The following is a 16806-nucleotide window of genomic DNA, read 5'->3' on the forward strand; positions in this document are numbered from 1 at the left end:
ATTTGTACTTATGTCATTATGTCTCTACAACTATTCCCTGCCATGCTCTATAGCGAGTACAATGATTTTCTTTTTCATGGATATCTTTGTGTTTTACCACATCAATTGCTTCATTTTATTTTTGCTTAGTTTTCTGTGCATTGATCACTAATTTGAATTTCGGTTTATGATAAATATATATGCTCTTAATGTATTTTAAAGTCATTAGGTATTCTATCATCTCCATATTCTTGGATCACCTTTTCCAGAGCAATATGCCCACTCAAGTCTGGACTGACTGCTATCTCGGTCTCTTGAACAGCTTTTATTCTGGAATATCCCTTCACTGTCGTTATTCTGTTTCCTCAATTCAATGTACTCTTTTAATTGCTTCCTCTTATTTAGTGAGCACAGCTAACAGAGAAAGGAGGCATCTGAGAGAAGTTTCTTTAAGAACAAGCATGGCTGAACATGTGTGTATATCCACTCCCTTGGTTGAATTTTTGCTGGCTTTGGAATTTGAGGTTTAAACAATTTAAGTTTCAGAATTTCGAAGTCACAGCTCCATTTGGGAAAAGGAACTAGAAGTGGCCCCAATTTTCCCTATATATAAATTTACATAATCTTATTATTTTCACCAGAGTACTTCTCTTTCTATTTTGCCTAATAGCCATAGTCCACAATCCTTTTTTTTTTTTTTTTTTTTTTTGTCCACAATCCTTTTGATTTAGCTTCTCCCAAAGACAAAAGGGAGGAGGAGATCTGCTGTCTGAAGTGCCTCCAAAGTACACTTTGAAACGGTCCTACTGAAGTCAGTTTCTCCTCCCTGTTCCATTTGCACAGATTTGAGGCACTAACACTACTTGAGCCTTTGGTGGTGACACGCGTGGTGTAAATTGGATTTCTTCTCAGTTTCCCTACCTGCTACATTAAGCTTCGGATGTCTTATGTCTGTTAATTTAGTTACTACTATTAAGCCACATTCTACTCTGTATTCTATCTTTATTGCCTCCTTTCTATGATTGTTGGTCTCTGCCTCTTTATTAATGCCCTTATTGTTAATGTAGTGGAAATGAGAGGAAATGGAAATAATTTGTTTATTCGATTTTCCATGTCATCTTAAATAATAGATCAGTAGAGCTTTCTGTCCTCCATTTTTAGTCTTGAAAAATTTCAAAGGCACAGAAGATATACAAGAATGCTAATATAAACATTCTCATAGCCTCAAAGTAGGTACACTAATTGATAATAAATTGTCACATCTGTGCCATCCCCCTTGTGTGTGTGTGTGTGTGTGTGTGTGTGTGTGTGCATGTGTGTGTGCACATGCATGGAAGGTCCTATTTGTTTTAAATTGTAGTAAAGATACTTAAAATAACTTTATTGGAGAGTAACTTTAAGATGCACTAAATGACTATCATATGTCCAATCTTCATTAAACAAAAATGACATGATTATGATAAAGAAATTAGAGCTATTTTCTCATTTCATGAAATGATAAAGTTGGAGTAGACAAGTTTTCATGGTCTCACTCAGCTATTTTATGATTCTATAACTAATACATGACTTATAAATTTGGAAATGAAGTGGAATTGAATAAAGGCAAATGTATGGAGCAAATTTAAAGGTTTATTTTTCTACATAAATCCCCAATGGGCATAGTGCTTGTAATTGTTTAAGTTTTGGTATTTATAATTTATTAAATTATACCTGTGTATTCTATCTGACTCCACACTAATAACAGATGACTTACCTTTGGTTCACCTTGTACTATGTACAAATAATTACATTCATATGGATTATTGTACTCCAGAACCAAGATCAAAAGTTAAAAATCCATGGTATAAGTCAAGATTCAATATCAACTTACTTAGCAGTAAATAAAATCAAATATTGTTCATACTACAAAAGACAAAACACTAATAGTAATTTTATATTCATTTAATTTTATAACATTGTCCATCTTAATAAATGTATAGTCCTTGTTTTTTCACTTAAATTTACTTGAATTAAATCACTTTAAAAATAAAATAGCTGCAATAATGCCTTTTCATTTTTAATGGATTCCATTGAATGAGAGTGCATTTTCAAAATTATTATCAGCACCATTAATGTAGTGAGTGCTATAAAGGAATTTGAGTTGAAATTACATTTAATTTTTTTTTTAATAGGAAGCTTTGATCATGGCAAGTATGGACCATCCACACTTAGTCCGGTTATTGGGTGTGTGTCTGAGCCCAACCATTCAACTGGTTACACAGCTTATGCCCCATGGCTGCCTGTTGGATTATGTCCATGAACATAAGGATAACATTGGATCCCAGCTACTGCTTAACTGGTGTGTCCAAATAGCTAAGGTAAGTTCCCATCACTTTTGATGGAAATGACTCTCCTCTCTTATCTCCTAATCTAGAATAGTATGGATACTGAAAATATGTCAAGCTTTCAGTATATTTAAACAAAACAAATTACTTGTGCTATATTGAAAGATGTAGGGAAGTATTTGCATTCAAATCACAGATCAAACACATGATATACTTATATATTTGGGGAATTTTTACTGCTATTTGTGTTATGTTAACCAGATGCCAAACAAATAGATTACTGATCAGAAGAAAAAAAATGTTCTACCAAATTTGTTTAGCTTTTTGTTTGTTTTGATATAGTTTAATTAACAAACAAAATCCAAGAGAGAAAAGATTGAATATAAGAATTATCCCATTTTAGACAATTTTATTAAGATAGTATGTACATTTAATTCTCAATATTAGAAATTATCAAGTTCTAAATATCCTCCTAGACATTTTGATAATTCTCAGTTAGCCTTTAATGGTTGGGGTTTTTCAGCCTGGCACACCGTCTCGGGCATGTAACATGCATATGGAAGTGGCATGGATCTCAGGACCTGAGGTGATGGGGTGGGGGCTCTGTGGTGACCTAGAGAATACCATTGCCCTCTGAAAGGACTATGGTTTTTTCCACCATTGTTATGTGTTCTTCCAGTGTTTCCAAGGGGCCAAAATTCTGGATTTTTTTTTTTTATGTGACTTCTCCAAATTTAAATCTTGGCTCAAACTGCTGAAGTGTTCTAGAAACCAAACAAAGCATTTATGCCTTGCAGTCCACTGGTGTGAAATTTCCGGTGTCCATGTTTTACATTCAAATAACCCATTTATGATCACCTATACCAAGAATATTTCTTGAAAATTTTCTCCGGGATAAATAGATGTGAAATGAGTTTTAATTCTCTATTTAAACCTCTATTTACATCACAAATTGACCTAATGTTCAGTTAATTCTATAGATGTGTTCATCTTTGCATTTGTATTAGATAGATGCCAAAGTATTAATTTAGTAATTCTAGTCTATTTCTTCTTACAGCCTATGAATGAATAAAAATTCATTTCCTAGAGTAGAAATTTGAGGTAATTCTTAAAATTCCAAAAATTTTCTAAAGGGAAAGTCCAGTTTAGTTTTCATACCATAAATTCCATTATAGTTTCATTATGGACCATGTATTATATTTTTGTTACTATTACATGTTGAACTGACAACTTAGAGAATTTTTTACAGTAATGAAGTTTGAAACACAACTCTTGAAAAATTGATTTACTTACCTAAGAACTCCAATAAATTATACGGTGAGCTAAACATGCAATAGAAATTCTCAAATCATTCTAGCAGTATAAATGAGAATAAAACTAAGTTTCAAATTTCTTTGCTGTTTTCTATGTTTCCTGCAGTATTCTTCATAATTTAGGTTTTGTCCTTAGAGATTCATGACATCAATATATCATTTATGCAAAGCTGTACACTCTAATAATAGAAACTACTTTGAGTTCCCTGAATAATTGCACTGTTTTAAACCATTTTGCCTTTGTGAATGCCATCCTTTCTGCTTAGAAATATTTCCTCATAGCTTCTTGATCACATACGATGGTCCTTTCATCCATCAATGCTGATTGGGTTCCTCTGCTTACAGAACCTTCCCTACTTAACCTTTTTCTCCAAACAGAAACAATTTCTGCATTTGTTTGGTCATTGGTATCTTGAACACAGTTTTATTATTCAAGTTTTATACTATGTAGTTTATATGATTGACTGTATGGCAAGTTTCTTTAGTCATTAATCTTTTAATAAACATCTATAGACACCTTCCATGTATCAGATACTATGCTGCCTGAATTGTCTAGGGGCAAACAACGTGGACATGGGCCTGGTTGTCTTTGTATACCCTAATGGCCAGAATAGCCAACAGATAAAACATTAAGTATAGTATTATACTTAATGCTTGGGTTCACATTTTGACGAAAAATAATTACAGAGCACATTTAAGGTAGACACCATTGAATCCTGAGGGAGAATATTTGGCTATGGGATGAAAATTTAGGCAGAGGAAAGATTCCACAAGAGCTGTATAGATATGGTGACCATGTAATGTATCATCCAGCTGGGACATTTTTAAGAGTGAAAGAAGGTTCTGTCACTAGTTACGTGAAGGCAACAGACACACAAATGTGTTAAACAGAACAAGGGATGTGGGAACCCTGTGTAGCATGAAAGGTTTGCATTTTATTGTAAAAACAGTAGATATTGAAGTATTTTACGTTCTCATGGGACATTGCCAGTTTATATATGGAGCTGAAATCAAGGCAATCCAAAAATGAAAATGAAGATACCAGTCAGAAGTCTGGGGGTAATGAAAGTAAGGAGAAGTAAATAGGATTAAGATATATTTTTTAGATAAATATAGGCTTCTGAATATGATAAGTTGTTGGGGTGTATGGTGGTGCTCTTTCCTGAGCTGGTGAAGGCTGAGATTTGAACATAATTGTAGAAAAAAAATTGAGAGTTCAGTTCCAGACATGGCAAATTGCAAAGGTTTATACAACATGAAACCGGAGCTTTCGACTAGGTGGTTGAATTTGGTTGCGACTCTCAATATAGAGTGAAGAGTTTTGGGTACTTAAATATATGGGAAAATTTGTAATGACCTAGCTACTGACTCAGTCTGATTCATATTTCTTCCCAGCACCGAAAATTGGTATAGTAGCCATTCAATAAACATTTAATAAATACTTTTAACTCATGAGGAATTTGAAAAAAATATTTATGGGAAAAACCCATAAAGAGAGAACCCTTCCTTCATCTTTTTTTTTCTACTTTGGGGGCACAATTGTATAGTGGAAACAGCATTAGGATCTGAAGGACCTGCATTAATATGATGGTACCCACTTTTTTTTAAATATATGAAATTTATTGTCAAATTGGTTTCCATACAACACCCAGTGCTCATCCCAACAGGTGCCCTCTTCAATACCCATCACCCACCCTCCCCTCCCTCCCACCCCCCATCAGCCCTCAGTTTGTTCTCAGTACTACCTTTTTTTCTTATTTGCAAAATGAGCATAATTGTATCTACTTCTGGTAGGCTGAAACTCCCTACCCTGAAATATGTTATATCCCACCCACGGCATCTGTGAATATGTTACTTCACATGTTAGAAGGGAATTGTGAATATTATTAAATTAAGGATTTTGAGATGAAGATATTATCCTGAATCACCAAGGTGGGCCCAATGTAATCTAAGAATTCTTATAAGTGGGAGGCAGAAGGATCAGAGTAAGTGAAGATATAAAGATGGGAGCAAAGCTGGAGTGATGTGCTTTGAAGACAGGGTGCTGGGAAATAGAATCTACCTCTAGAAAGGAAATATATTCTCCCTACAATGTTCAGGCCTGCCACATCTTGATTTTATTCCAGTTTACAAACCAATTCAGGACTTCTGACATCCACAACTGTAAGAAAATAAATTTGTATTGTTTTAAGCCATTAAATCTGTGGTAATTAGATACAGCAATAAAAAATTAATATACTTCCTCATAGTGGCTTGCAAAGATTAAATAAAATAGTCCAATGCAACTTCCTTGGCTCAGCTCCTAGAACATGAAGTGCTTAAAAGCAATCTGTTTTTATTACGTATAGGTTGAAAGCCTCAAAACAGAGAATTGTTTTTAAAATTTCTGTAAAATATGAGTAATATGGTCTGAGTAAACACAAGTATTTCACAAATAGTTATTCCAGTAACTTAGAGGCTTTGTCTTCTTTGCTTTCAATTCTTACCAAGAGTGGCTCAGGAAAGTAAGATAGCATCATAATTACTTCAATACCCACTTTGTTTTTTTCACTGATAAAGTTGGGGGGTTTGGGGGTAAAACTGTAAAGTAACTTATATATATTTGTGTTATAACATACCTGTAGAAAATACAACAATTCATAGGAAAATAATAATTATAGCTAACATCAAGCAGCTCTTACTCTGTGCAAACCACTGCTCTATATTTTATTCATTAATTAATTTGTCTCATCACAAACCTATGAAGTAAGTATCATGATTTTCATTTCACAGGTAAAATCGCAGAGAATGTTAAGTTACTTGATTAAATGCACACAGCTAACACATAAATAGTTGAACAACTAATCTGTGTTTTTGTATATAAGGGAGAAAATAATTTTAACAAATTTTACCCCTGTTCCCAGTTTTCTTTCCATTTTTCCTTTGGTATGTCATTCTACAAAACTGTATGTCATGGGAGACAAATTTAAACACCAAAATTGTTTGACTCTTATAGGTAGCCATATTAACTTTGCAAATGCTGTATTTGGAACTTGATTTAATTTGGAAGCAGAGCAGGATATATTATTATTTAATGTTTATATAATGCCATATGCCTTCCTGGTGCTTTATGAATCCAGGATAGAAATAATGATGAGAATCCCTTCTTTCATACTTGTTGCTAACATGTTGGGCAAGCAGTTTTTAAGACAGCTTAGCAGACTCTCAAAAGTGTATGTGAGTTTAGAATGACGGAACTTCCTGGTAACACCAATAATGACTGAGTCTATGTGGATAAAGCATGTCTTATACACTTGGCATCTGCTTGGTGCTTTAGGCACATTGTGCTATTGAATATTTAATGAAACTCTAGTAGGTATGGCTCATTATTCTCCCAATTTATAGATGAGGAAAATAGGGGAAGTTAAGTCCTAATGGACAAAACGGTAGGTTGAAATGCCTGTGTTCTAACCAGGGAACTCTGGTGTCTGAGCAAGGTCTTTAAGCCATTCAGCACCTGCCTCTCCAAACACATACACATCACTGCAGCTGAAAGCCGCTTGCTGTCCTCAACAGCACTTCTGAATATGGAGAGCATCGAGGAGCAAGACATCTGACACCATGAGACAGTGGTGTCTCATCATTAATCCCATAAAAGAAAAGGTTCTATCATGAATAATACTTTTCATTGTCTTCATGAGAATTTTTTTTTATTGCCTTCTCATCAGCATGTATGTTACATTTTCTGGGAAAGAACTAGATAGTCTTTCAACTTTGGGGGATTTTGATAAAGCAAGCTCAACTGTTCTGTGAACAATTATGCAGTGTAGATACTGATCACAAGTACCACTATAAATTAGGATTTAAAAAAATAAGTTTATTCATTTGTTTTGAGAGAAAGTACACATAAGGAGGGGGTGCAGAGACAGAGTGAGAGAGAGAGAGAGAGAGAGAGAGAGAGAGAGAGAGAGAATCCCAAACAGGCTCTGAGCCTTCAGCCCAGGACCTGATGTGGGGCTTAAACCCATGAACTGTGAAGTCACGGCCTGAGCCAGAAGTCAAGAGTTGGACGCTTAACTGACTGAGCCATCCAGGAGCCAGAAAATTAGGAATTTAAAATGTGTAATTTGGCACTATCTTGTGTTGAGCATACAGACTCTAGAACCAGTCTCTGAATGGGTTCTATTTCCAGACCCACCACTTGTCAGCTGTGTGGCCTTAAATAAGTTAATCTCTTGAGTCTCCTGAAAATGGGGATAATAAAAGTCATTATTTAATGGAGTAATTATGAGAATAAGGTAATATTCTCTGCTTAAAACACTGTGTAGCATACAGTAAGAATGTACATTCTGTGTTATTTTGAATATATTTGATATGAAGGCAATAAGGAAAGGCACTTACATTCGTAGTTAGAATGCCTTAATGATGTTATTTTAAAAATACTCTATTTTTGAATCTCAGCTATAAAAGACTTAGCATTTGTTCTTAGATGATGCTGGGGATAGGAGGAGAGAATCCTATGTTTAATATTTAGTATTTCTTATTTTTGGAAAAAAGGACCTGAGTCCCCTATCCTTATGTGTTTTCTTGCACAGATTCCTAAGATGCTGTGCTGTATTTGCTGTTATTGTGACCTCTAATTTTCATGTTAGAAAATTGGATTATTGGTAACATTGAAAACATGGGAAACTATCAGGGAACTGGCAAAGAGTTGAGTTTTGGGGTATTTTGAATAAGATAGTCCGTTATTGAAGAGGAATAAAGAGAAAATTCTAACTTTTCAATCTCAAGCTAGAAAAGGTTAACATTGGTTTGATTTCCTGTTGCTGCACAAATTTTAGCTCCTGACTACTTTCTAAGGAAAAGCTTATTTGAAATATTTTTGTTGATTTTTTGTTGATGTTGCTACTGTATTCTGAATTTCAGTTCAATTCAGATGTAGGGTCTCAAAGGCTTTTTTTTTTCAGTAGTTTACCATTGAAACTAGTTAAAGAGATGATTCTAAAAACACATGTCAGTGGTCCACTATAAACTTCAAGATAATTCATTGCCTGATTAATTCATATATTGTACCATCCTTAAAATTCTTCTGAAAGAAAATAGAAATAAAAGTCATTCAATATTTTAAAGAATAAAAAATTGACCTAATATGTTTAAGCAAAATAATTTAGATTTTTGCCTCTAAGACTCTTTAAGTTGTATTTTTATAAATAGATTGATTCCAGCATTTGTTTTTGAAGAACACTGTATCATTTAAAGGTCAGTATAATTTTAGGTTAATTTAATATATTTTCTTAATTAAACTGTAGGTTTTTTTTTTTAAATTTCACACTCTACTTTATCCCTGATTTACTTTTCGTGTCATATCATATTCCTGTTTGAAGCTAATGAGAATTCTACTGTGAAACCTGACTTTTTGTGGCCATTAAAAAGTATCTGTGTACCTTAGTTTAATTTATACTTCGTGCCAGAGTAGGAGTTAGTGTGAGGCACAAAGTGGAGAGAAGAACCTCTCTCAGTTCAAAAACAGTTCACAATGATGGAAAAGAGTAGATTTCTGTGTTAAGAAATTAATTCCTCTTCCACACACAGATACAAAGTCTTCGGGCTTGAATGTGTTACATGAGCAGAATCTTCATTTTCTTTCTTTTTTTCCTCTTTTCCATTTTTCTGCTCACAGTAGCTACACAGAGTGATAGGAAAACTGTAATTTTACCATTGGATCCAGCCATTTTCTCTTTATGAATAAAATCAGATTCAAATCTGAATGTCTGATGTCAGTTAAATGCATGAACTGGGCACCAAAATTTCTGCTTTGTTTGTGGTCAAGGCCAAAGTCTATATGTAGATACGACCTCAGTCACTATACATGTATGCATTATATATGTGTATTGTATATATTATATAAATGTATTATATATATACTAATATATAAAATTTTGAAATAATAAATAGTCTAGAGAAGAAACAGAACACTACTAACCTTCTAAGAAAGATAATTGGTACTTATTATATTTAATAATATAATAATGACTTTTAACACTTTTTAGAAGTTTGTGAATGTCAATTGAATGAATATATTTGGAAGGTATGTTTTGACATAGCAAAATTATTATATTTTAAAAGATGAGTAGAAGGGACATATTAGAATTAGAAGCCATGGTGTTAGTGGCATAGCCAAACCTCATTTAATAACAATTCCCAGTTTAAATGAAAATATAAATTATTTTTTTCTAGTAATATAGCCACATTTTGAGAAAGACAACGACAGCCTACATATTTATCTTCTTAATAATTTATATTTACATCTTATATCTTATTTAATGTATCATTTTTACTGCTATTATATAACTTTAAATGCATTATATATTCTAATAAATTATCATTAGATCTTTAGAGAAATACAGTAGCATGAATCTGAGTCAATGGTAAAATTTTATTCAGAGTACATACCTTCAGTGACTTTCCCAGGGTCATGTTGCAAACTAGTCCAAGGATGAAAAATAATGTCCAAGTCATTGATTATCTCATGAAGGTAGATCATTCAATTTTTCCCCACTAAAGAAGCAGCCTGATAAGTGAATATTTTCAAGGTCTCTGTCTATTGTTTAGATCTATGTTTTCATTAGACATTTGAGATTTAAATCACAAGGGAGAATATCTGTGGTCTTGAGGAAAGTTTCAATTATTTATTCATTTAACATAATATCAAGTTATGATGTAGTAGTTACCATCCCAAGATCAGAGGTTTCAAGCAAGAGCAACAACTATAAGCCCCTCTGTCATGACTTTTATATTCTCTTGGGGAAGGTAGATACAAAAACCAAGTAGACAAAAAACATCACCTCGTATGGTGAGAGATGAGAAACGGTGCCACCCATTGGTATTTTAGGGAAGAATTTAGAAGGAAGTAGTGTTGTGCTCCTCTTTTAGTTCTACCACTTATCATCTGTATGACTTAGGCAAGTTCCTTACTGTGTCTAAATCTGTTTCCTCATCTATAAAATGGGCAACAGCCTCCATTTTTCCAGCTGTTGTGAGGTTAAATAAGATCGTAGATTGACTTTGCACATTTACTACTGAAGCTTTAGTGCTTAAAAAGTTATTATAATATTTAATAAAATTATACATTATTTGATATTTATTAGCATCAAAATTAATTTAGACATGGCTTTTACAGAAAGACAGCATAGTATAACAGAAAGAACATGAACCGTAGAGAAATACAATCTGGGTTTAAATTCTGAATCATAGTTGTGAGAACCTGGAGACCCATTTTCCATTTTGCTAAATGAGAATACTTGTGTCTGCATAAAATGAAGCAAACCTATGTTTTTAAAATTTAAATTAATCAATAAATAGAAACTGATATTAATCTGAAAAATCAGAAGTTTTTACAGAACAGGAATATATGTATTTCTTTATTCATTTGTACGCATTTATTATATTCTTTTATCATTTGTACTCATTTAGTATTGTACTCATGAATATTGAAAATTTCCTTTGAGACCCTACTATGATTATAATGGTTAAGGAAAATGGATTTTGGACTTATAAATATTTAGGTTCGAATGACAACTACCAGTCTGTAACTGTAAAATTTTTGGCAAGTTTTTTAAACTCTCTGAACTTACTTATCTAAACATTAGAATAATAACATTTAGCTCATAGAGTGTTTATAACAATTAAATAAAACAGTAAAATGTGTCAGTATATTAATATATTGCCTAACACATAGTATCCCTCAATAAATATTGACATTGTTTTTTGTTGTTGTTGTTGTTGTTGGTTTGTTTTTGTTTTCTTAAATCACATAGAGCAGTGCTCTCAAGACCATCCATTTCAGAAGATTGCTATATTTTGCACAATTAAAGAGTTCACTTGAAATATTTTTTCCAGGACAAAATACAAACGTGCCCCAGAGAAGTTTGTCCATCATTTCCTCATGTTAAATGAAAGTGAATTTGATCTACAATAACAGATTAGAGGAACATTACATTATTTTTTTTCTAAATTAAAATTATTCCAGGTTGGTGCGCACCTATCAAAGTTGGTTAGAAATTCCATTTTAATCATGTATTGGGAAGCTCCCACAAGGATTTTTATAGGGATATTGAAGCATCTGATGAAAGATATATGATTCTTGGCAGACAGGGGCAGTCTTCACTTTTCTGACCTTTATAATCGGTATATAAATGTGTTCCTTGTTCAGCTCCATGGAAGCTGAGATCTCCAATCTCTCTGCATAGTCATAATGGCCTCCAAATCATTTTCTTCCTCTCTCTTTTATTTTTTAAAGTTTATTTGTTTTGAGACAGAGAGCACAAACATGGGCAAAAGTGGGCAGGGGCAGAGAGAGAGGAAGAGAGAGAATCTCAAGCAGGCTCCACTCTGTGAAGGCAGAGCCCAACATGGGGCTCAATCTAGTGAACTGTGAGATCATGACCTGAACCAAAATCAATAGTTGGACACTTAACCAACTGAGCCACCCAGGCGTCCTTTTCTTTCTCTTTTATTTGGCACATAACTTAATTGTTTATTTCTCATGAGTTTAGGTCTGCTGGGTGGGTCTAGGATCTTGGCTGGACTCATTGACCTATTGGGGGGTTGGCACGCTGTCAGCTGATCTAGACAGGGCTGATAGGGTGACTAAAAAGATTGAACTCTGCTTCACAGAACTCTCTTCCTCCATCAAGCCAACTGGCTATGTCTGTACAAATCTCTACCTCATTCTGTTCAGTCCCCCAGGTCCTCAACATCCATCCACATATCATCTCATGAGAAGCCTAGCATCTCTGTGAGTACAGACTGAGAGTAGGAGCATAGCCTCCCCCCACCTCACTCTAAGCTCTCTTCTGAAATTGTCACCATGATTCCTTCTTTTCTTCTTGGTCTTGGAAAACCTAACCATTTTTCTCTAGGTTGTTGTCTTCAACCTTATCCACATGCCACCCCATCTCCACAGCTAGATAGAAATAAGTCAGGGGTGCCTGGGTGGCTCAGTTGGTTGGGTGACCAACTTCGGCTCAGATCATGATCTCACAGTTTGTGAGTTCGAGCCCCGCATTGGGTTCTGTGCTGACAGCTCAGAGCCTGGAGCCTATTTCAGATTCTGTGTCTTCCCCTCTCTCTACCCCTCCCCTGCTCACGCTCTGTGTCTCTCTGTCTCTCAATAATAAATAAACGTTTAAAAAAATTCAAAAAAGAAAAGAAAGAAATGTCAATTTCTCAAACAACAAAACCAACACAGACTTTCTCCTGGGTGCTGCTGTCTTGGAATTGCAATTTTAGGTCCTGTAATGCAAAAACTCCTTTAAGATGAATAGCCCCGGGCGCCTGGGTGACTCAGTCAGTTAACCATCAGACTTCGGTTTGAACTCTGCATCGGGTTCTGTGCTGAGAGCTTGGAGCCTGCTTCAAATTCTCTCTCTGCCCCTCCCCTGCTCATGCTCTGTCTTCCTCACTCTCAAATATGGATAATAACACCTTAAAAAATGTTTTTAAAAAGATGAAGAGCCCAAATTAGAAATACAGGTTTTCCTATTTATTCTAAAGAAGCATGCACAAAACACAAACTGGTATCTTAATTTGCTGTGTATACAAAAATAAAACAAAGCAATAGAAAAATTGCATGGAAAGGATCCAGCCCAGAAGAGTTACTGTGTGGAGGTGGTGAATCTTTAAAAAAAAATAATATCAAAATTTGTTGAAATTATGTCATAGCAAGGAGCCCTGAAAGATTATCTAGTTCAGTGATTAAAAAAATTAAAGATGCAATTATTTCAAGTGAAATCTTACTTGAAAATCTAAACAAATAAAACCAAAGCGTAACTACAGCAGCAGATGGCATTGAGCGGGCTCCTTGGGACCATGAGTCTCCTGTGGTCTTCAGAGACTAGCTTTAAAACCATCTATCTGATGAGTTTGTGTTGAAGATGGAGAAGCCTAAACAGGTGACAGAGTTTGTTTGAGGACATAATTTTTCATAGTAATAAAGCCATGATCTGAATCTATATATCTATAGATAGCTATATATCTTAGATATATAGATATCTATAAATATATCATGATCTGAATCTATAGATCCCCCAGCCTACATCAGCTGGCAGGCGAGCACCCCTTTCCTTCGCTCTGTAAGATTTGTGGACTCTGTGTTTACAATTTCAGTGAAAATCACTACTACCGTATTAGAGAGTTAGTCTAAAAATTATATATATTTTTGTGATAATTTTTAAATGATGCTATGGACTTTTGCCCCCTATAGAATATTAAATGAGAGCCAGCTAGATTTTTACTTCTATGTGCTTTTATGCTTTCAGTTTACCATCTAAGTTTTTTTTTTCTAATCTCTCTTTTCCAACGATAGTTTTCCCTCTCCATCTTTATATCAGAATGTCTAATAACATTGCAACCTCCCAAATTGGTGATAAAGCACCTGGCTGAATTTGAATTGTGTTTATCCCCTCCCGGAAACGACCTCATGCTTTTTATTTACGTGCCAAATTCTCATTGCCTTAAAGGAGGGCGATGGAAAAGGGGTAGTAAGGGATAAGAGAGAAACTCGAATGTGCTAGATGAAAATGAAGTTTATTGATGCAGTTTCTAGAACACAGGTCCCAGAATTGCAATGAGGCCTTAATTGTTTCCCGGGGTTTGCATGAAATATGAAGGCCTCTCACTTAGAGAAGGAGTCATGTAGGTTGTTTCTTGTTGAACCTATAAAATAGCAAATTTCCCTTTTGCTTTGCCTGTGGCTTTGTTTGGCATGCTGAGCAACTCTAATTCAGCTTGGAAGTTACTCCATTCTATAAATGGCAGAGGTTTTCATTCAGCTACCATACACATCCAGAAAGTAAAGAACTTAATTTCTTGACTGTAAATGTATGCATTGGCTGGTACTTTTTTTTGACAGAAAAGTGAAAGCTATCCAACCCAAATGGATTAAATTGTACTTCATGTGTGTAAAGTGTTAGCAATTACATCTATTAGTCATGACTCTGTGAAGCTTGGTATTGTAGTAGCTTTTAGGAGCACAGTGATTTTCTCAAATGGAGAATCAAAGTAGCAGGACTGGGTGTCTACTTTATGGCTCCCTGTGGCTTTTGTTTCTAAAACTGTTGCCTTAGAGCGGTGTTATAACATTGCTCTAAGGAAGTTGTGATATATATTCATGATCTTTTAGATGTATGCATGTAATGCCATCACCCTCCCCCCAGATTTCAAGATGCTTACAGTAATTTAGAAAGATACGATTTGTCTTTTGCTGCACATGGAAAAGACAAAGGATGAAGTCAAATGGTTTGGCTGGAAACAGAAAAAAAAAAGCATATTGAGACTGAAGGCAAAACAAAAATTTACTTCCTCTACACCTGCCCAATTCTTTCTCCAAATAGCATTAAATAAAAAAACAAACAAACAAAAAAACTGACAAAAGCCCCACTTTTTATTTTGAAATAATTGTAGATTCATAGAAAGTTACACAAAAAAAAATTAAAGTGCATTTCCATGTCTCCTTCACACAATTTCCTCACCAATAGCATCTTGTGTAACTCTAGCACAATATTGCAACTAGGAATTTGACATAGGTACAACCCACAGAGCTTGTTTAGATATTTCAGTTTTACATGAACCCTGTGAGCATGTGTAGATCTAAGCAAGTTTATCACGTGTTGATTCATTGTACCATGACTACAATCAAGATATAGAACTATTTGATGACCTGTGCCATCCCTTTGTAACCCACACAAACCTCCTAGTTCTTTGCTTTTAATTGTACTTAAGTCTTGCTGTGATCTATATTTGTAATAATGATTTATTTTTTCAAACATTTTTTTAAAATCACTATGTTTAGTACATTACAATGGATATATAATACTCTGAATGCTGAGTCTGACTCTAGCATTAATATTACCTCTAGCATTACTTCAAAGGATATCCTCTATAGATTGGCACATATAAATTCTAGAACAGTGGCTATAAAGAGGAGCTGAGTTCTATGTAGTTTTTGACCTAGGAGGGACCCAGCAATCAAATTGTAGTGTTAGATCCTCTTGCAATTACTTAGAGGGAACATCTACACTCCTACTTCCGCACCTGCTAATTACCATAGGAAAGTGGTTTAGCAGGTCACTGGCTACAGAAGAAAGATAGCTCAATCAAACCCAGAGGGCATGGAGCCAGAAGAGAAGAAAATTAGGTTAATAATGAAGACAGACTAAATGAGAGAAAGCAGTTAAGGCTTTATGCTGATTTTTCTATCTTCTGAGGAAGTTCAAAATTTTGAATTATTCTATTTAGTATTATACGCAATGAAATAAATATACACACCTTGTATGATATTGTATCTGTGTGTATATAAAAACATAAATACACACATATACATGTATTACATAGAGCTGATATTTTAATAACTTGAATATAAATGTATTAGTGAGGAATTTATATTTTAAATATAGATTAATTCTATGTAGTCAAGATTTCACAATATCCAATTTAGTATGTATATATGGAAAGGAGCATTGAGTGGGGAGATCCATTATTGTCATGATTAGAAGTAATAGGTTAAGCACTATTTGTACAAAATTTCACTTTATATCATCTAAATTTGATTGATTAAATAGAGCTTGTTGGCAGATGTTTGTCATTTTTCATCCGGCTAAAGTGAGAGTGGAACAGAATACATGTGCAGTTGGGGACAGGAAGGGTGAGGTGAGTGGTTATGAGCACATGAAAAAGAATGGCTACGGGTCAAAGATTTTATCCTTCATTAAGAATCCTTTTCCTAAGCTCAGTATCTACCCCATCACAAAGTGAACAAAGGATGAGCTTAATGACAGTCATATATCAGCTAGCCACATTTTAAGCTTCAGGATCTTGCTATTCCCAATGCTGCATGCCTTGACAAGGCTAATTGTATAATTACAATACTACATCACCCACTCCTGGTGCACTTTCACTGGCAGGGACCAGAACTAGGGACTCTGATGATTATCGCCCCAAGCAAGTACATTACCATGAATACAGTTTACTAATTGGGGCTGCTCTTTTAGAAAGTGTAGTATATAAGGCTTAGGCCTACGGTTTTGTTATGAAGTCTCTTGTAGATTAAATGTAAGACTGACCTGAGCTTTAAAATTAGAATTGTTTTGTTTTTTTTTTTTCAACATTTATTTATTTTTGGGACAGAGAGAGACACAGCATGAACGGGGGAG

General features: G+C 34.5%; 1 protein-coding gene across 1 annotated transcript in view; it reads left to right on the forward strand.

Annotated features, from left to right (window-relative positions):
- ERBB4 (erb-b2 receptor tyrosine kinase 4) overlaps positions 1-16806 on the forward strand; it is a 1149310-nt gene that overhangs the window by 972646 nt on the left and 159858 nt on the right. The window contains exon 20 of the mRNA XM_047868778.1: positions 2151-2336. Coding sequence (XP_047724734.1) covers positions 2151-2336 — 186 coding nt within the window. The remainder of the gene's footprint in view (positions 1-2150; positions 2337-16806) is intronic.

The sequence above is a fragment of the Prionailurus viverrinus genome, chromosome C1, assembly GCF_022837055.1.
Source record: "Prionailurus viverrinus isolate Anna chromosome C1, UM_Priviv_1.0, whole genome shotgun sequence".
Taxonomy (NCBI): Eukaryota; Metazoa; Chordata; class Mammalia; order Carnivora; family Felidae; genus Prionailurus; species Prionailurus viverrinus.